The 22,233-nt window shown below is 40.7% G+C and overlaps 1 protein-coding gene across 10 annotated transcripts in view; it reads right to left on the bottom strand.

Annotated features, from left to right (window-relative positions):
• Positions 1–22,233, bottom strand: part of DOCK3 (dedicator of cytokinesis 3) — a 181,216-nt gene that overhangs the window by 69,088 nt on the left and 89,895 nt on the right. For all 10 annotated transcript variants that reach the window (XR_007778606.1, XM_050979181.1, XM_050979182.1 and 7 more), the window contains 5 exons: positions 18,720–18,780; positions 16,572–16,719; positions 11,925–12,013; positions 9,728–9,853; positions 561–685 (listed from right to left, as the gene is read on the bottom strand). Coding sequence is in view for 9 of the 10 variants with exons in the window: in XM_050979181.1 (XP_050835138.1) it covers positions 561–685; positions 9,728–9,853; positions 11,925–12,013; positions 16,572–16,719; positions 18,720–18,780 (549 nt within the window). In the remaining variant the exon portion in view is untranslated. The remainder of the gene's footprint in view (positions 1–560; positions 686–9,727; positions 9,854–11,924; positions 12,014–16,571; positions 16,720–18,719; positions 18,781–22,233) is intronic.

Below are 22,233 nucleotides of genomic sequence, written 5' to 3'. Positions count from 1 at the left end.
ACCCACCTCCTTCTCTTCAATAAACCTAAAAGAACAGAGGAGGTAAAACAGGAAACGTAAACAATCCCCATTCCCAGCTGGAATGGAGCCAACCCAGGGTGAAATTTTATTCCAGTTATTTTCCAGAACTACACTCAATACTGTAACCCAAAAATTCAGATTTAGAAGTCTCCCTTGGAATCATCACATTTCATCTTGTTTGAATGTGCATGACACACATTATTTAATTTTAGATATGCCTATACTCCTTCGTTCTGATTACAGTTACTCTAATTTTTTTTACTTTAGCCACTGACATCACATTTGGAAATCACACAAGCTTTTCAGTTTATGAGTATTTTCCCCAAGTCTTCTATCCCCATATAAGGGAAGTGCTCCAAATCCTTACAGATTTATAACTGACGATAATATAGAGCTTACAAACTTCACAATATATTAAAAAAAAAAAGAGAAAGAGAGAGCCAGTTTTATTTTAACTCTTCCCTTGCATCAGAGACTCTGGAACAAGAGGATGTGCCCTGCAGGGAACACCTGAGGCTCTCAGGGAAAGGAGCACTTACCTTCAGGATTTCTCCATCAGCATAGAGCACGTACATGGTCACCTCGATGTTCTTCTGCACGCTTTTGCCACCCCTTTCAAAGTCCCCCTTCTCCAGGGTCAGGTACAGGTCATTCCTGATGTCACCTGCAGGGACAGAGGGAGCCACAGCCTTAAACTCCACAGGGGACACTGGGGCTGTCCCAGTTCCATTCTCAAATCCTTCTCTGGGTTCTGCAAGACGATGGCTGATGCCCAAATCATTCCAAGCAGCAAGTTAATTGTTAATAAGATGAACAGTTTCATATCAGTGCGTAAAAATCAGACCATTGTTAGTAATGTGAACTCAGGATCAATACTGGTTTTAATTATGTAAGTGGGGAAGGGAAAAAAACCTCTTACTGCTATACTGTGCCTTGTTAGCTGAGCTAGAAGTGCCAGGCTGAGCCTGACAAAACATCCTTAGCTTCAGACTTCCTATCTGCAAGACATTTAATGAAAAATAAGTTTTTTGTGATGATCAGAATAACATTATGTTCAGTTAGCCTTTCAAGCATTTCATATATTTTCATAATTTCCTTTTATCATAACAACAAAATAAAAGCAGCTTTTTTGGGAACCTGATCACAATTCAGTTCAGATGGATTAGAAAGGAATTATAAATGTAATTTTTGCTACATTTCTGGCTGGCCTCTGGTATCCATATGCATGGCTATATGAAAGCAGGCAGTATGGACACTTGCCAGCTTCACACTACGTCATTTTCAGGAGCTTTCAGACCAAATTACTGTATTCAGAAATAGAAATGCTTGTGGTCTCAGCATCTTGTTATCCTGAATTTCACAGACTCTAGCTCACTTGGTTTGGTTTTATTTTAGAATCTGATCTGGGAAACTGCTTTCAAAACTAATGTGCTCAATTTTATGGCCTACACCAAAAGGACAGCAGGTATCACCTATTTTTCTATAAGATTTAGTTACTGTCACCATTTTATGATGGTTCACACTTAACATTCTTTTTATCCACTTGCCAGAAAGGCAAACATACTAAAGGGCAATATATAAAAATACCAAAACAAACCAACCAAAATTTTAAACCCTTTCAAGGCAAGTATTTTGTTAATCAGCCCCAAGACACTAAATAATGAAGTAATGGAACAAAGCAGAGACTCCTTCAATGTCTGGCTTCTTCCACTTGGAGAAACTGATGCAGTTAAATCTCTGTATTAATCAGAAGCACAATGAAATAAAGCAGCATTTGCTTTCAGGCACTGAGGGACATCCTTTTGTGCCCCTCAAAGCAGCACTTCAAATTCTTCCTGAAGTCTAAAACCCCACAGAACTTGTTCCTTAATCTACTGTAGGGACAAACAATAGGAGGTCTCAGCCCTGCCTTTGCTTTCAGTTTTATTTCTGGAGATAAGTACAACTCTTTCAGCATGGAAAATCCAGCTCTGTGGCTGCAGTCAGTGCTTCCTACTGGGAACTCTGTGAATGGCAATCTGTGTGCAGAATCTGCTCCTTTTTCCAGGAGCCTCCCTCTCCTGCAGGGTCAGGGCTGGGAACACCTCCCAGCCAGAGGCTGAGCTGCCAGGGGGCATCAACAGGGAAAAGATGACAGCCAGAGCTTGGTGAAAGACCTGGGATATTGGATCTGCTTTGGCTTATCAAAGCACAGCATCAAATGCAACAATCCACAGGCCACAACAGAGAAAATTATCTTGAGGATCAAAAGCTGAGATAGCTCTATCCTGATTATAGGGATAGCAAGGAAATACAAAATTCACCACAAAATAGGGTTTAAGTTGGGCCTTTTGTTTTGAAAATCCTCCTGCTTAACAGACTCCATCCCTTTCTCTCAGTGGTTTGCTCAATTAGGAAAAAAGTTTCAATTTGTATGCTGTAAATCTTAATAGAAATTAATTGTACTCACTATAATTAGCATTTTGGAGCTCCCTACTTATGACCTCTTTTCTGGAAGGCAGTCTGGCTACACAAAGTCCAATGTTGGATAGCAAATCATTTTCCAGCCTAAATTAAAGGCAGCATTTGGTTATATATAGAATCTTATCTTCTATTAAGCTTAACAGGAGGGATATTACTCCACTAATTAAAAAAAATGCCTTTGGGGTGGGGTGTAAAGGGATCTTAAAACCAGTGGATTTGCATAAAAACTAAGGGAAAAGATGGGAAAATGTATTATAGTGAAATACAACATTGTATCTTCTCTTGTAAAAATAGTCTATTGGCTCTTCAAAAAATAAAAGAGGTCACTACATACAGTAAAAATAGGAAGTAAATGTATCTAACAAAGACAAAAAGCAGTTAGCCATCAGGTAGGTGATTATTTTGGTGGAAATCACCTTCCTACAAGGAGCAATCTCCTTTTCCTAACATACGAGTTGGCCTGAGGCCTCACAAGCCCTTTGTTTTTCTCCATTTGCTTGTGGTTTTGAGGGATTTGAGCTTTGCTACCTCAGTGGGTGGCACAGAACCCAGAACAAGTGCTCGAGCACGGAGCAGGTCATTGCAATCTCTGCCCTGAGTGTGCAGGGCCAGAGAGAAAGTTCAGCCCGACGTGGGGCTGGGGACACAGGGAACCTGGGCACACAGGGCTTGGCCAGATGAATTCCATTGCAAAGAGACAAACAATGAACTTGTTTAGGATGTCAGACCATTCATGCAGATGACTGCACATCACTTACTGTGACAGCAAATCCTGCATTTTGGGGGACAGCCAGGCTGCTACCTCAGCCTGGACCACAGAGACCTGAGGCCTTCCCAAACAGCAGCACAGAGCAAAAAACTGGGTGAGCTGTGGCCTCCCACCATCAGAAGAGGAATAAAAAGTGCTACAAGGCCAGTGGGCCACAGGTATTTATAGAGCAAGGCCTGCTGATGTCATTTTAAGCTGAGGTCTCTGTGCTGGATGCCTGTCAGGGATGAACTGAAAACCTCAGAGTTTTCAAAATGGGATTTGTTTCAAGACCCATCTCTCTACAATTGTTTTCCAGTTAAAAACAAAAGTAGACTTCTTTTTAGCATAATCCATACACTTTTTATATATGTGGTTACCAACATTAATTATCAAATGCCTTGAAAGACAGTATTTTCCATGATAATGTCAAAAAATAATTTTCTGATAATTTTTGGGGCTCTTTTTTTATCAATTCCCTTCACCTTTATTGGGGTTTTATTTTGTTTGTCTGTTTTAACCTATTTATGAGGCCCAGTGTCCAACATACAGTTGTTTAAATTATAAATCATCAATTATAGCTTGGGGGGGCTCACTTGTATTGACCTAAAACTATTTTCATGGTAATGGGGCAAAAAGGAGAGGTGGAAAAGGCTACATGAGCCAAATACTGATTTTGCATTTGCAGTATAAAGGAATGTACTGGAAAACTTCCAGATAGTTATTAATCATTTTCAAGACTTAATAACCTGAAGCAGCCCAACAGCCACTCCTTGTCCAGTCTCCAGCAGAAGAAATGGGAGTTTATCCTGACAGGGTGTGTGGGTTTTCCACTGCAAGACTGACCAGTTACTTGTACTGCAAAATAGTAACAACTTACAGAAACTGTCTGCATGCAATCAAACACTTTTTATTCAGGGATCCTAAGGATTTTGGAGCCCAAGGGCAGGAACGGTCCCTGCTTGTGCAGAAGAATACTATATCAGAAAAGGGTACATAATTCACAGAAGCTTCTGCAGGAGAAAGAGACACAAATTTCTGATCACTCAATTCTAACAACTTCTTTTTCTGAGCTTGTGACTTTGTGGACATGTAATATATCCCTGCAAGCTGGGGAAAAGTGGCAGCTCCCAGAAGTCTGCATGTGTAGGTCTAGTTTCAACTAAGTAAAATAGCTATTTATCAAGAGAATTTTGGATTTTTTAAGGTGAAGGTTTGGCCTTTTACAATTTAGGCAGCCAAGGAGGGAAAAAAGTCAATATTAGTGTTTAGGTCTATTTTTATGAAATTGATGCATTGGTCCTATTCACTTAGGGCCCCACACTGTGATGCACTGTCTGCTAGACTCTCTAACATCCCTGGGTTTGGCATCTCTTCAAAAATAGTGGCACTTCACAGAAGAGTGAATGGGCAAGAAAGATATTCAGAGTATCTTCAGAAGCCATTGTGGAAGAAAATCCAAACCTGTGCATTTATGTCCCATCCATAAATGAATAACCAGAGCCAATGAACATCACCCCACTGACCTGAGCCAAGTTACAACAGCTCAGATGAGCTGTTCTTGTGGATTTGTGTTCTTGTGCAGGGTTATCTATCACACGTTTTGGCTCTATTTGTTTGAACCCTCTGCAGGGGAACTGCTCTGCTTCCTGGCTGAGCCTCTCCCTTTATCCTGCACATTCCCTCTCTGCATGGCTCTTCCCAGGATGCTGCTGCTTAGGAGGGGGCCAGTGATGGCTCCCTGATCTCAAACAGCAGAACTCCACCCTCAGCTGGAGGTGCAGCTGCCTCCAGTGCAAGCACACAGCTTCCTGTGAAGGGCAGGGACTGCAGCACAGCTGAGGTTGACAGGAGCAGCTTTGTGCTCATCACATCACTCCTCCAAACCAAAGGGACAAGGACAAACTGGCCAGGGGTCAGTGGGAAGGCTCTCCAGCACCCCTGTCCTGCTTTCTGGCTGCCCCTCAGGACTTGTTCCCCCCACTCTCCTGGGTGTGTGACTCTCCTGGCTTTAACAGTGCCACCCCTTCTACAGCCCCCCCCCCCCCATATTCCCACTGCACTCCTGGCACAGTCCCACTCTGGGGATCACATTCCATCCATTTCAGCAGCTCATTTCTCTGGCCCTTCACCAGCCAGGCAGCAGGTTTTTTTTAAGGCCTATATTCTTGAAATAGTTACAGTGAGCAACTATTAACATAATTGTGAGCAATATTACAGCAACAAGGGGAAACAAAGCTTTTATCTGCTCCCTCTATGGCAAATTAGCTTTTTTTTTCTCTAAAGAGAACATTATGCAAGTAAAACTCCATGTGCTTCTCCAGCTTTCACTGAGCAGAACACAATTGTTTCAAAGAAAAGGGACAAGCAATACTTATTAGGTTATTTGCTATTCATTGTTTGACTTCTATATATAGAAAAGAATTTATACAATGCCCTTTTTAAATGCAGTGATTTCCCTGGAATAGTTGCCTTTCAGTAGTAGGAAGTTGTTTTTTAATGCTTTTTGTCTCCGGCAATTTTCCATTTCCACAAGTTTATTTATGACAATAGTACTTTTTATTCTCCCTGTAGACACTTCTTGGTGATAATTATTACATAATTATGGCTTTTGGTCTTGTTAATACTTGCTATGAATATTCTGAGAATGGTTGATGGATTTTACCATGTTCTTTCCTCAATGCATTTTTGCCATGACTTTGTGCTCCCTGACTGAACAGATGCCGAGATGCTTCTCACCTGCTTCTTACTGATTCACCTCTCACAGTTCCTAAATTTGCCTGAAACCCTGTGGTATGAAGAGAGACAAAGTCTCCACCTCCCTGTTACCAAAGTTTCCCTGTGATGTTATGATTCGCTGTCTTTATCAATCCCAACATTCCATGGAAGACATGAAAATGGAAAAAAAGCAAGCAAAAAGCAGACATTACACAGAAAAGCAGAAACTTACACCCAACAATCTTCATCTCTGCATCAGAAACAAAGGGGAGAGAATAAAGGGAAAGGAACAGGAGAGAAGCCAGGAAATTAAGACAAGGAGAGAGAAAAAAGAGAAAGAAACATCACTCACGAGTTGGAGATGAAGCATGCACTTTTCATCAGAGGATCAAAGGAAAAGGCAGAATACTTATCAGCACATGGGCAAGGGGAGGGATGTCCTTGGGGGACTGACAAACACCAAGCCTGTGCAACAGATTTCTGCTCAGCAAGTCCTGCACAAAGCCCAGCTGCAATCCCCAAGGAGCAGCACAGGCCTCACTGCTCTCAGCTCTGGGAAAGGTAAAATTGGCACCATCAGATGCATGACCTTAAACCCAGGAACAATTTAGAAAAGGAATAGAAAAAAAAACCAAGCTACAAATGAACAAAACCCCACCATAACTTCTTCAAGAGGCTGGTTTGACCAAATCCCCTCTGATTTTGCCAAAAAAGATAACTGAAGTCTTTATGATGCTCTTGTCAGATCACAACAGTAGGAAACAAAGAACATTTTATCTTTACAAAAGAAGGCAGGAAGGGTTGTTTTGTACAATATTAAGCTTGTTCTCCATAACCATGCAAGATACAAACCCATAAAAAACCAGTTTCACTTTGTTTCTCAATGATGACCAGCTACCACTGATGTTTGCCTATCTGAGGGACAGAAAAAGAGGGAAATACAGGGAGCTAAAGCTACAGTTTATAAAAAAAAAGGGATAGGAAAACAGTAATGAGACACAGCTACAAAATTTTAATAATTAAGATGTGCACATGTGAGAGAATTTCCTGTTAAAAAAGAAAATGAAAACGTTCAAACCTATGACAAAAAAAATTAAGTTGAAGTGCTAGAGCTATTTACTTTTCTAAAAATAGGTTTCTTGGTTCAGCAGAATGATCACTGCTTTTTTTTAAAGTACCAGATGACATAGCCTTTATTAATTTATTCATAAAAAACATTTTTAAACCACACTGTCCTGAAAAATCTTGCAAATTTATATCCACTTGCAAAATACAAGTCACCAAGTTTCTGTGCTGTTTTCTGGAAGAGGAAACCCTGTGTTTAATGAAAAACATTCTGAAGCAAAGCAAGGAAGAGCTAGTTTGAGAAAGAAAGTTCAAGCAGCAGACACAGCTGAGAACTGCTAATGTGCATGACTGGCTCCTGTCTTTGGTTAGGGGTTTTTGTTTCTCTTTTTTAGGTCATGTGTGTTCCCAGTGAATTGTTTTTCAACTTTAGACAATAGTTATAAGGAAGAATGTTTGAGCCTGGATAAGTATAAAGTGTATTGACAGACATTCCTTGTTCATGCAGCTGGGCTAATCCACCTGCAAGGTAACGCAACCCAAATGTTCTACCCTGGATGTCAGGCAAACTTCAACCCCAACTGGATCTGTTGTGTTAAAAGCAAACAACAGGCAAATATCTGCTGTCACTTGAGTACATCAAACATTCTTTGAGTTCCAAAAAAACCCTCATTAGTAATTAGACTGAACACTGCTGCATCAGTGGAGTTCCATTACATTTCAATCTCCTCATTTTCCAGAGATATCATTATTCTGGGGAATACCCAAGATAGTGAAAGCCTTTGTTTGGAGCCCCATTCGTGACTATCCCTCTCTTCACAGCTCCTCTCTACTCTGGCAATGTCCTCATTTATAACTACAGTGAAAGTTGATTCACACTTCCTCAACTGCTTTGCTTTTCTTACTTGGTGTTTACAGACATGTACAAGCTGCCTTTCCTCACAAATAGAAGCATTATTCCCACAACGCCAAAAGCTTCACATCTAAACCCAATATATGAAAACCTCTTGTGGCACACCTGGAATCAAGAAGTTCTGTGCCCAGACCCTCTAGAGAGGCAGGAAGCATTTAATAGCAGAATGGTGATCCTTTCCCACATTTGCTTCTATCCATCAGGATTTTGAGCATATATGTATATGTGTGTGTGTGTGTGTGTGTGTAAATCTATGAGTTCCATTCCAAACAGGTTATCATCTCAAAACCCCAGTGTCTTCCCCAAAAAGAACTGTGGTTCTCACAAAGAGAATCTGAAAATTTGGATTAGCTGCAGTGAACAGAGAATTTTAAAAGCTTAGGGCAGGAGCACTTTTTGTATGAGCACTGCTGACCTGTTTGCTCTAGCCCTGGCCCAAAGCCTTGCCCAAAGCAGCAAATACAGGGGACACACTGTGCACATGCAGAGGGGCCAGGGCCCAGAAAACAAAAAAAAGTTCCCCAGGGGAACACTGCAGACACAAAACTGTTCCTTCAGCTTCAGTGGCCTGAACCACATGAGGTACAGCTTTATCCATAGAAATGGAGGATCAGTTCTTGCAGGAGAATCAATTCCCTTGCATAGGTGTGTAAGTGTGACATATCCAGCTGTGATCTCAGTTACAGCAGATCACCTTGCAGCTGCTGTGTCTGTACATAAGCCTGCAATAATTCATCTTTTCCCTATTTGATTGCTTTGGGTTATGGCTGGAACTGCTACAAGGTCATTAAGAACAAAAACTTATAATTGGCTTGATAGCCCACATGTTCTGCTACTCTGTTACCACTATTTTCAAGCTCATTAGTAAATATACACGTTGTTCTAAATCCTTTGACTCTTTAGTTTCTAGAAATGCTTCCCACCTACTTCTCATTTTATTGTGGTTTCTGAAGAGCTCCCATAATGAGACTACAACTACTTCTAGTACTGATGTCTCACTGCAGCCTTTTGAGTAATAAAATCTAATGCTTTTCCCATTATCCTTTCATCAAATCTCCCATGTCTGTAAAGTTATCCCTGGGCTTGCTCATCACAGCAATGAAGTAATAGTTCAAATGCTACTAATTAGCAAACCCATTTCTTACCACACTGCAGAAGTCAAGCCACTGTAACACCAGGTTTTATGTGGCTGCATGACTGCCCACGTTCTGGGCTCTTCTTTATATCAACTCTTGGCTGTGCTGGGGCTGCCAAGCCAAGAAGCATCTCCAGCTGCTGCTCCAGAGGTGAGGAGCAGAGGAAGCACAGCAGGGCTGCAGCCAAGACAGTGCATAGACCAGCTGCTCTGTGAGGCCAGAGGGAAAATCTGACCATGTCTGTGCCTTCTCTGCTTCTCATTACAAAAGGATCACACAAACTTGAAAACATCAAGGTTGCAAAGTGGAAACTATTTTTTTCCAGGATTTGCATTGTTGGGAAGAAGAAATTTCATGCATTTAAAAAGAAACTTCTCTATGCTGAGTGTAAAAAAGGGATGTTAACTGGCAGGGGTTGTAGGGAGCATCAGTGCAATCCTTCCAGATCCCCTTCTATCCACGTGATTTTAGCACCTTCTATCACTGTAATGTCTGCTCCTGACAATGTTTTAGCATTTGCCTCCCCAAATCTGGCATTTACTGATAAATAAGACAACTCTGTTACAAATCCCACTCAGGTAAAGTGCCCATCCCAGCTGCACACGATTGGGAGAGTATGAGAAAAGAATGACCAGTATTTTAGCTTGGAGCTGCTCTGTTTACCTGGCATGATAACATCAGGAAATCCCAGCTTCCTGGTGACAGAAACACCTCTGTTAAAGATCATGGGGTTTTCTCTTCGAATCTGCTCCATGTCACCACGAAGAAGCTGAAGAGATATTATAAGTCCTGGGAAAAAAACCCAAAGAGGTTCATTGTCTCTGACCTAAGAATTAGATTCTGTGTGTACAAAGCATGCAGGTAAACTAATGTTTTGCTCCACAGTTAATGTAATACAAAATATAAACACAGAGTTCTTTTCTCCCTTGGAGTAATTGAAAATTGAAATGGAGGAAACATTATATGTTATAAAGGATCAATTAAGAACACAGAATTATATTAAAATACAGCTCCTAACAGACAGAATACTTAATTTTGCAGACATGTCCCAGGTATAGAAAGTACCATTATTTCTTTTCCTCACATGCAGCAGGTTATGACACCTCTGTCTGAGAGACCACCAACCACACAAAGCTCTGGAACTTCTCTAAAGCACCTTTAATTCTGCTTTATACCATGAAAAAAACTTAAATATCAAAGTGTATCTTTTCTACTCATTTCTTTAACTGCTTCATAGAGGGCTGATGATTTTAATGAAATTCTCAGCAGTTCCACAGCATGTTTCAGAAGTGCCAACTGGCCAAACTGACTTCAGCAACCAGCTCTGTGACTCAGTGGATCACCTGAACCAGGAATAATTACACACTTAATCTCAGTCCAGCTGTTTTCTCTACCTGCTTTTAATTTACAACATAGGAGAGTGTACTGGTAAAATTATGAAGTTCAGCATTACCATATGAAAAAATACCAGGATTGAGTTCAGCCATTTAAGCCCAGTCTCATCTGCTGAGCATACACTACCAGCTCCACATATCCATGAGAATTACCTGCACAGAGCAATTTGCCACATTCTTTATCTCCTTCACTGTCACTTGGCCAAGAGTTCATTCTGTCTTCTCTGTTCACTGCCCAGAACAGCACACACCAAACCAAGCCCTGCCTCGGATGCACATTTTTGCATGAGCCAAAGTCCTGCTTTTTCCTAAGCTCAATATCTGGGCTTTGTGACCAATATTTAGTCACCATTTTCTCAGACAAGTTACCAGGGAAACAAAACCAGGAGTGTACCTCCCACCCACTTCCTGCCTTCTCCCCCTGAAATAATTTTCAAGCCTGTTGTTTGGCTTCAGTCAAATTTGGCAAATAAATAGATACCCAGATTACATGAAGATTGTATACATTTCATGAATACTGGGAGTTGGGATTTAAAAAATGAGGATAAAGCCTTAAAATGAAGGAAAAGAGAGGCCAACCAGCCAGCTGGACAGTCAGCATGTATGTATTTAAAAGCTGCCAAAACATGGACTTGCAACTGCCCAGCTGGGTAGGCAGGAGAGCACTGCAAGGAAAACACAGGCTCTGAAACCATGGAAAACATCCAAGCCCTTTGAATACCATGTATGAGGGTGTCTGTGTGTACAGAAGGTTTCACAGCATACAAGAGACATGTTCATTAGAAATCAGTCTTGACTATTTTTGCCACTTACAGGAAAACTTGTTCATTTTATATCCTTGATTGCTATTAAAAAACAAACCAATGAAGATAAATTTTAAAAATTCCAGTATAAAAGGAGTGGAGCAAATTTGGAAGTTCAGATGTTGCTCAAGTTTTCAAAGTTACAAAGAATTTAGGAAGATCTTTTAATAATGACTAGTGGATAACTTTAACAAGAGGAACAGCAGGGAATGAAACCAGCTTTACACACAGTAAAATTCCACACCTGCAAAATGTTTTGTTTGCTTATTGTTGTGCTTAATCTCTTCTATGGGAGTGTGCACTGCATATTCCACTAGTGTCTCAATATGCAAACAAGCAAAATTAAGACAAATTCAGTATTGGACATCAGCATGATTCAGGCACTTGGTAATGAATGCAGAACTGGCTGTAATGAAGCTGAACTGTATCCTATCAGCTGCTTCATTGGGAATGGGAGAGCAGTGAGATCTCTGAATTAGCAACTGCATACATCATTACATGAGGTAAACAGATAAGACAGGTTTTACTGTCCCTATTTATCTCTCATTAGCTACGAAAGGAAAACCTCACATCTCAGTGCATTTCTCTGCTACAAATAATCAGCTGTTTCCTACAGGGGATGTTCAGCTGTGGCTCTGACAAACAAGCCCCAGAGATATTTACCATAGTTGGAGCTAGGGGCTGTGTATTTGGTGCTGGACTTGCGGATGATGTTTTCGTGGATCTGGCACCATTCGTTTTCATTGTTACACCTAAAAGAAAAGAACACTAATTCAAGTTAAATGCTTTCACTGAACCATCTTAGAACACAACAGTCAACTTTGCTGTAGAGATAATATGAAAGCTTGCAGGGTTCAAATGAATGAGAGAAATCCCACATAACTCTTATTTTTAAAAGTGGAAGGAAACAAAATATTCTCTAACAGTTATGTCCCTTTAATGGACACTCTGGAGCTGGTGGTGACTCTTCTGTCATAAAAGTCATTGTTCCACTCTTCAGATTATGACAGAATGAAGAAAGCTCTGGACATTCTATCTGAATTGTCATGTAGAAAATGAGTGCTAAACTTCTGTTCAGGATCCCAAACACAACATGCAGGAATTGAAGAGCCACTGAGACAGGACCCAAGGAAACCATCCCCACACTCTGAGGCCACAGGCCACTGTCCCACAGGATGGGAGAGACCTCAGACTGGGGAGAGAAAGGCAGAGAACTGAAGTGGCCTCCTTTATCAAGCTTTTAAATGGAAGATGAGCCATATAATCTTCTCCCATGTGAAAAAAATGGCACCTTTACCACAAATAGTGCTATTGGTTAAAAAAGAAAGGCAAAGCAGTATGATGCTCAAGTCTAATTGCATTTTAAATACATCTATGCTTTACTTAAATTACGATGGCAAGATTCAATGATACCCCACAAAGTCAGCAATTTTTAACTCAGCAGCAATAGTCAATCTCATTTCTCCTGAAAAGCAATTGGATTAAACCATTTAATTAAACTTCTGTCCTATTGACTCTTAAAGGTTAAAAAAAAGAGTAAAGCTAATACTCCAAGCTTTCAGCTCCTAGGAGTTTTGAGAAATAAACCCCTTTGTAAAACTTCTCCAAGGATATTACAATTTCTTCCCTTTTTTGCTTCCCCCCAAGAGTACAGCATGTCAGCACAGCCAGGGTAAGACACACAGCAGCTCCTGTGAAGACAGTGGGGATGTTTTTGCTCTTGCTGCATTATGTAACTGAAGAACAGCATGGCAGAAGGAATTCAGGCTATCTACAAGCAGGAACTGGTAATTTCCTACAGCTTCAGTCTTGCAAAACCATGTGCTGCCAAGAATAATTAGGTAACCCCCAAAGCCTGTGATGGTCCAATTAATGATACCCACAAATGTTCTTAGAACATCAAAAGAAACAGAGACAACTTGGAACAAATGAAACACAGAGAACATTTCACTTGCTCTACTGCCCACCTCCTGTAAGGACTGTGTCCCTTCTGGGAGGAGACACCAGATCCCACACGGCCACACAAGGCAGATCAACACGAAGTGACCAAGCAGAACTGCACAGGATGGTAAATTGACTGTATTTGCCCCAAAACAATCCCTCAACACCAAAACACAACAGAGCTAAGGCATTAATGGACAGGACACCCTGCCAATAATTGTAGTGTTGTGTGATAATTCAGCTCACTCATCAAGGAAAAAATAAAAATTATCTTCACATTGTCAACACATTAGAAGCCATGTATCCTACTCCAAATAAGATTCTCTAAAAGCAGAGAGAGAACCTATAGCACAAACTCCATACCATCCTCCCTCCTCACAGTTACAAACAAATGTCTAACCTCTGGTGATTTTTTAGTTGCTGTTCCAGCCTATGCAGTGCAAGTTAAAAAAGGTTTCAGCCTCCAATGACTTATGCCTGCAAATTAACCTGCAACCAAGTCATCCCAAAATCAACTTAAAGGCAGCTTAAAGCCAGTGTTGTACCAAGTGCCAGTGGAAGCTGCACTTTGCATTTCTGGAGTGCCAGGAAGGAAGATCTTCTCCCAGCATTGACAGGCTGGCCTGGAAACACTTGGAATGTGTCTTACTGTGCTCACATTTTACTTGTCCAAATACCAAGCAGATAAAAGAATCTATTTCTCCTTTAAATAAGAATTCACTCCTGAGCCATCCTTCACCTTTGAGGCTGGCTGGTTGTGCAGCAAATGCACATTTGGAATGTTTTCCATCCCACAGCAGCTGGGGACAGCAATAGGATGGGAGCTCTTGTCCAGCTGGGCAAACAGCAACAATGGAACAGCAAAAGGAAGAGGCATTCAGGCATTAATGGGGAAGAATTTCAAGATCTAGGGCTGGAGAAAGAGGGGAAAAAGATTGAAAGAAAATAGGACAGGGAAAAAAAGCCCAGAAAAAGTGAATATGGAAGAGAAATGCATGAAGTTTTCAGGGGAATTGTAAGATGAACACAAAGAGTAATGTTCAATGAGCAAAAAATTTCAATAAAGATAAAGATTAATACAAAATATTAAGTCAACGTACTTCAGAAAAAAATGGACTGAGAATTTAACTTTCATCTCATTTTAAAATTATTTTACATATATATTAAAAAGAATTATAAAAGTAAACCTTTATGCTTTTGCATAATGAGCTTATAACTACAGCTGTGGTACTCTATCCTCTTAGGGAGATTTTAACATGACTGTGGGATTACCAAAGAGAAAAATCTCAATTGTGAGAAAAAAATATTTTTCAGACATAAATCTTTAACAATAATAAGGCAAGCTGAGAAAGACTGGTGAAGTAAATTGATTTTTTTTTCCCCCTCCCATAAGCATTCTCTTGTGGATTCAGAAGAAGTCTCCATTTACAGACCATGTATTTGTTTCAGCCTTTGTTAGGTATTCAGTCTTTCAAATTTTTTTCCAGCTTCTCCCTGTGAAAACGCTTTTCTAGCTGCCTCATTTGTGGCAGCTGTAAGCTTTAACCACATTGTGTATAAAAGGAATGCTTTTTACTGCTCCTTGTAAAGTACAAATACACCTCTCTCCTTACTTCATCTTTATGATGTTTAGGAGTTGGCCTGAGGCATTTTAACAGTAATCAAAATAAGAGCAGCAGGTAAGAAAAATCAGTTAAGGGCTGTTAAAGCACTCATATTCAACTTTAAACTTCCAAAGGACAAAACCCTGTCATTTCAATTGCAGCCAACGAACAGGAAAAGGCAGGTTAGCTAAAGGAATGAGCAAAGAGAAGATGCAAGAGACAAACCTGTGACAACTCTGTCATGAAAGACCAACAGCTATCAAAGCTGCAAAGGAAATGAGCTGGTGCCCCTCAGATATATCCATGTTCCCCCCTGAATATTTCTGCTGGAGGTTTACACAGAACACTGCAAACAGCTGCAACATAAAAGAGTGATGTACAAGCCTTCCTGCAGCCCAGGAGAGTGATAAGAGTGATAAAGAATTACAAACATCTGATTACAGAGCTGAATGCAGCCAGGGGCTCTCCCTGCCCACGTGAGGAACAGCTGGTGCAAATCTGCTGAGGAATTTGGGCAGAAGCTGTTGGTGCTCTGGGTGCTGTGAAGGGAACCCACAGATCACTGCAGATGAGCAGAAAGAAAAGGGAAGCTCTGTTTCCTGAGATTTTTATTCCATCACCGTACCAAGACTTTAGGTTGCTCTAAAGGGCTGTGTGACTTCACTTGTCACTGACAAAGTCCAGTGTTTCAACAAGTTTTTCTGTCCTACTTTTCAGAAGCTAAAGAAGCATTAAATGGGCGACAAAACAGAAATCTAATAATGAGAATGTTCCACTTCTGTAAACATTCAAAATGTTGCAGTTGCAATATATTAACACCATATCTACAAAGCCAATAGAACTATACAGCCAAAACCCACTGCTCTGAGATAAGCTGAAACTGAATGTGACAAAAGGCCAAGACTGGCCAGATTCTACTGACAGAGAGAAGAGAGGACCATTTCCCCCCTATAATTTGACATTTTTGCTACAGTTTTCATAACTTTTGGCAAAAGAGTAATGAAAGAGATGACTCTGAGAGACTTTTGCTTGGACTTAAGAGATTTCCAATGTATGAAGAGACACCAATAATCTTCAGTGAACAGTAAGACATTTTTTCATTTAGTTTCCCTTGAAGGTCACATTTTCTGCTGCTGAATGCATGTCTCAAAGAATGACAAAGTTCCATAACCCACCAAATTATCTTATTACTCTCAACAGTGGCCACAGACCACAAAGCAGTGTCAGCTGTGCCTCAGCCCATCTGCAAATCAGATCTTGCCAGTATTTATCCTCACTGACAAGGGATTTAAATATTCCCTGCAGTCTCCAGACAGTTTGTCTGTGGCCTCTTTATTACAACTGCGAGACCACATTTCATAATAAGAATGTTAGTTCAAAGTTCAAAATCACAAATAACTGAAGACACAGATTCTTGCTCAAAAAATGTTGATTTGTTTTGAGAATTTTGGTCACACACTGTTGACTTCAGTTGTTTTCTACTTCTTTTCTTGGTTACCACGAGTGGTAAGGAATAGCAGATGAGGCATGAGTTATTATTCCCTTCATCAGATGAAATGCAGCACATTTTGAGTTTGAGCTCAGCAGATTTTAAATAATTTACATTAATAAAAGAGCAGCTTTGCAAGTCACATAGATTTGGGCAATATTCAATAACTTCTGAAGCATTTCACACACCTGAAATATCTGTGGATAATATTCATTAGTTTTTATGAGCTGCTGGAATAATAAAGAAGCAAAAAACTTCCTTCTAGGAGTTACTCACGTGTAAACTTTGAGCACAAAGTCCTTTTCCTCCTTGATTTCCGAGAGGGACTGGAGCACATCCATGATGCTGAGCACGGCGCAGCCGTAGGGGCGCCGGTAGTGCAGGTGGGGGGGCCCTTTCTTGGAGTCATTGAGCAACATGCGGCCTGAAAGGAGGGACACTCAGACATCAGGGATGGACACACAGCCACATCCTGCCTGCTGTGTTCATTACAGCCAGCACTTTCAGCTCCAGGCTGCAGGTGACACTCCTGCCTGGCTCTGGAGGAGCTGGGGTTGCTTTTGCCCCAGCCCCACGTGCTGGGGCCCATGGAGGTGCTGGTGCCAGCCCAGGAATGCTGGGCAGGACTGGCACAGCACCAGGGCTGCCTCTGCAACTTCCTCCTCTCCAGGAGCCTGGGGGTCAGGTCTGGGAGGGGACACAGCCAAGACAGCTGACCCACACTGGCCAAGGGATGTCCCAAACCATGTGACACCTGTTCAGCAACACAAGGGAAGGGAGGAGTAGGGACATCGGTCACTGTGAGGTTTGGCTTTTATACAGACTGAAGCCTGACTTCCTGGGAAGTGACTGGACATTGATGGCTGATGGAAAGAAGAGAATGAATCTTTTGCTTTCCTTTGCTTCTGCTCATTAGATAAAGACTGCCTTTATCTTCACCCATGACTTTTCTTCCATCTTATTTACTCCCCAGCCCCATCCTGCTGATAAGGGGAGTGACAGAGAGACTTGGAGGGCACCTGGTGTCAACCCACCACAGCTTTTCACTCAAACTTTTCAAACCCAGAGGTCCATTTGAACCTACACCTCACTCAGCCAAAACCAGCCAAGGGCAAAGTGAAAATCGTCATGTCTGGCCAGCTTTGATTTGCAGCTCCATGACACATATTTGCATCCAGCTGGGCTGACTACAAATCATCTGTGGATGAGCCAAGAATATGGCTGTACTCATCAATCTGACCCACACAGAGATCCACTGTGCTCCTTCCTTAGAGTGCAATATTTGCAAATTCTCATGTTATTCAACTGCTTTAAAGGAATGTATTACATATCATATATAATACTTGCAATAGTATATATTGGTTGTTTATCATGTTTGGATGGATATTTCTTGGAGCACAGGAAGGAGAATTCTGAAGTACAAAGCTGCTCAGTGATTAACAGCCTATGACTGAGGCAGTTTTTAAATAGAGCAAAAGATGCCAAGGCCAGAAAAATCACTGTGATAATCAAAGTGAACTTGTAACATTACACATAATAATTTGTCCAGCCCTTGCATCAAGGTTAATACAGCATCTTTCCACAGGCTTCATTTATCACCTCAAGTGATAACAGAGCAATTCTGACATGTAGGCTCTTATGACATGGGAAGTCAGATAATGAAACCCCGACCTCTCTGACACATTTGTGGATCTGAAGGCACACTGTCACTGACAGCACTACACACAAAGCTCTGCTTCGAGCTGCTGTACTTCAGAAAAGGTGCCTGTGCCTGGTAATGGGTGTGAGCAGTGACTGGGTTGGTGACAGGCTTAAAAACCCTTTCCTTGCAAACACCGCCTGGCCATTCTTCAGTCACCTGAAACACACAAATGGCACTGCACTTCTCACTTGTTTACAATAATACAGCTGAGGAAACTGTCTCTGCTGCTCCTACTATACACTGCTAACATTTCAGCACTAATATTTAAAATAAATTATACTTAACACAGGTAAAATATGTACTTGCACCACAGACTCCTACAGCAGCAAACAAATCTTGACATATATTTGTCTAACAGGCTCTGATTTACTCGATGTGGATGGTCACACAGGCTGATGTCCTGCCCTGTAACTCAGCTATACCACCAGTAAAAAGATCTCATTTCAAATTTTTAGACATTAAACAAAAAGCCTTTTACTTTGTCCCTCTTCTGTAGTGTTTAACCAAAAATTCAGTTTCAGATTCAGAAAAACAAAATCACTGCTGAACAGTCACCAGTAACTTTCTAACACTTAGCTCCATATGGTCTGAATGTCAATCAGTCTATGAGTGAGTTTTCTAAATGTATAAATCATTATAAAGTCAGCTAATTAAAACATACATTTAAAAATAGTCTAAGAGCTGTTTATTACATATATTTCAAGCACTAAATCATACTGTACCTATTCGGATTACATGGGCAACTATGTACAGATCCCTCTTCATGTCCTTGCTGCTGAGATCCTGAAAGATTAGAAAAAAGAGAGACATTCCAACATAAGTGCCTGCAATTGTAAATGTGGATGAAAACTCTGAAATCCCATGTTACAGAAAAGCAGGCCAAGAATTTTAAAAATGAGCTTCAAGAAAAACCAAACAGGAAAAGGAGGACCTACAGAAGAGCAAAAGGAAAGCTGAAGTTAAAGACGACAAATAAGTGTTATTAACTCTGAGAGAAATTTAAAAATAAATAAAAAATTAAGAAAATACACATAGGACACACTTTTCAATAACTCATTATTGCAGCAGTTTGCATTCACATGTCAGAATTGCAATTTCCTTGGTATGTTGTACTTTTCACTGATAACTTAATAAACAACCAGCAACTTCTGAGACATTCCTTGTCTGGTTTTTTTTTTTTTTTTAGTTACAGGAAAGGTGTAAGAAACATTTCTTCCTAAAAACCAGTTTCCCTATGCCACTCACCTCCCAGACAAAACTTTAAACAGATACTGTGTACTGGGAGAATATTCATCCCTGCTTTAGACTGATGCAAAAGGCTCCTTGTGCTCTACAGCAACAGCTGCTGCCTGTTTCTGTACTGAGTGCTGCCTTCTCACTGTCAGGTACTACTTACACAAAAATTAACTGAAACAGTCTCTGATTCAGATAAAAACTCATGGCTTTTTTTTAAAGAAGCTCCTCAACTACGTGGTATTATAACCACTATTAAAGGAAACAATGTTATTTTTATATAAAGAGAGGAAGAAATGTAAACTGTGGACATCTAAGATCTGTCATCCCTAATCTGAACCAATTTAGAATTAAAACATTCATTTTGCTGAAAGCTAAAACATGAACCTTAAATCACACAAGGAATTTCTTTCTCACGTGACTTGAGAACCCAAACCCCAAACAGTGAGATTATGATGGCAATGCAATTCCAGACTATGGTGCCACACAGCACAACAAAAGCTGGCACAGTGACTCAGAACTAGGCATAAAGGGAATTTATCCTAAGGAGAAGTTTCAATCCCTTCCCAATTGTGTTACATTGCTACATTACAGCAGGCAAGTAACAAATTCATGGCTGTACCTCCTTGCTCTCTAAAAGCAGCTCTGTATTTCCCAGGGCAGCAGATGCAGGGAGCTGCAGAGCCACTGTTTGGGATGCTGCTAACCAGCAGATCTGTCTCTCCAGAGGCAGAAAATGAAGCCACATAAACCATCCTTAGCATTTTCTCCTCAGGCTCGACTTTGCTGCTGCACTAAGAAGGGAACACACTTTCTAGGCTTTCTCCACCACCCAACATACCAGGGTAACATATGGTAGCCTTTATCTTGCATGTCTTGGAGACATGAAGTTCCACACTAAAAGAGATTTTACATAGTTTTCATCTCAGAAATGCCTGACAAGACATTTCAAAAAGCAAAAAAACTTGGAGGTAATACTTAATGCTCGAGAGACCAATAGATTCCTGAAAATATCTGTACTTTGACAGGGGGAATTTCATTATACCATCAGATTACCAGTTCTAATTAACAGCAATTTACTGAACTATTTTTTCAAAGGGCAGCTGTCAAAACATCAGAAAACGTCAGGGCATGAACATATTGATGGGTTCACACTTTAGTTGCTTTTCCAATTTCATAAATAAAGTGTCACAGGGAAAAGACAAAAAATGTGGGCCCAGATGGCCTTGCATTTCAGTTTGTACAGCACAGGCTTTTTATAAGGCAAGAAATTCTTACTATGACATGGACCAAACAATCAAAAGCCCCAACCTCCTTCCCTGTGAGGAAGTTTTCAGATGATTTCTCTGCAGAGAATCCATGTACATCTCCTAGGACCAGGAGAGGACAAAACACATTTACTGATTACTCTTAGGACTGCATCCAGGGTGGATATTTGTGGGTATTTCCCACATCCTTCTGAGCTTCCTAAATGATACTGACTGATACACAACATAACTTCATTATAATTCTAACTGAATGGCTTTTTAGAAAATCACCTCTAAATTTTCCTACCTGTATTGGGTACAGAAGAGTTACTCTACAATAATGGTTAGTTCTTTACAATGCTGGTTTCTAGAAAGGCCTGCTTGTGTGTTAGAAAACCCAAACACCATCACAACAACCCCCAACCACTGGAATCAAGGATACCTGTCTGCCAGTAATAAGTTATTTAATTCAGCTGCCAGCCTCATAGGCCACAGCGAATAAGGTATTTAACAAAAATAACAACCTTCTACAGTGTAGTTACATTTTAATTCAGACCCAGGAATGTTTCTAACATGTGCACAGGCTAAGGTTTGCTTGAGTGAGCTTTGATCTCCAGAGCAAGCAGTTTCTCACCTTTGCTATGATATGACAGCAGATGTAAAACCCAAGCCTGGGTAATTTTGATATCTTACACAAGGAGACAGCTGAACCCTTAGAAGTAACAGAGATAGCAGGAAAAGGCAGAGATCCCTTCAATTATCTAAGATATGGGCTGCTTGCCTTAGGGAAAGATGAGAGTTTTAGAAAGATACTGTGGTGTGGCGAGGTAAGGCAAGTAAATAAATAAATAGATTTAAAGTCAAGATGAACATCTTGAGCCTGGGAGAAGACCTCAAAATCACAGAACTATATTAACTTAGAAGCCTTTCATAATTAAGAAATTATTATAAGATAGAACCACTGCAGATAAAATGGTTATCCAAAAAAGCAAATATTTATTGCTCCTTTACTACACACTTTGGGAAGGTCTTTGATCACATTGATGAAAAATACTGTTTTAGAATTGTGAGATCTTTTGCACAGATAATTTTTCCAGTTATAATTCCAGTTATGTAGAGTATACATTCATTATAATTTTTGTTATGTAGAAGACACATTCTATAGCAGAAGAGTGAAAGTCTAAACACCTCTACCAGTCAGTGATGGAGTCTGAGCACCCTGGAGAGCTGAGATTGCAGCAGCTTTGGTATTTTTGCATAATAATAGGAAAGGGAGCTCAGGAGGTATCTCTGGTCAGGACTGGGGCTGCAGTGGCAAATGCCTGCCATCCCAGGGCTGGCTGCTCTTGGACTACACTGGCCCTACTCAGAATATACAGCAGGTCTCTCCTGGAACTGTGTTATGGCCCTGGCTGTAATTTAAAATTATTTTTTAAAGGGTGTAAAGGCAGAGCAAAACTGTTTCACACTGTTCCCCACACAGAGAGAAACAGGACATGTGCTCCATAACCCCAAGTCATGTGGCATGGGTGAGGGTGGGGAAGTTGGATGCTGAAAATCTTTTTCAAACTGATGAACCTCAGAGGCCAGAAAGTGCCAAAGTGGATACAAAGCTGTGCTGCCATTTGGGATTATTCCTTAGGGCAGCTCCTAAAGCTGCACTCCTGCCTTTCACCTGACTCAGACATCAGTGCTGAACCTAACCCCTGCCCACCTTCACTCAGTAGAGCCAGACTCTAGGTATGAGTTACCATCT

The sequence above is a fragment of the Serinus canaria genome, chromosome 12, assembly GCF_022539315.1.
Source record: "Serinus canaria isolate serCan28SL12 chromosome 12, serCan2020, whole genome shotgun sequence".
Taxonomy (NCBI): Eukaryota; Metazoa; Chordata; class Aves; order Passeriformes; family Fringillidae; genus Serinus; species Serinus canaria.
Note: the sequence above shows the minus strand (reverse complement) of the source record. Positions and strands in the feature narration are given on the sequence as shown.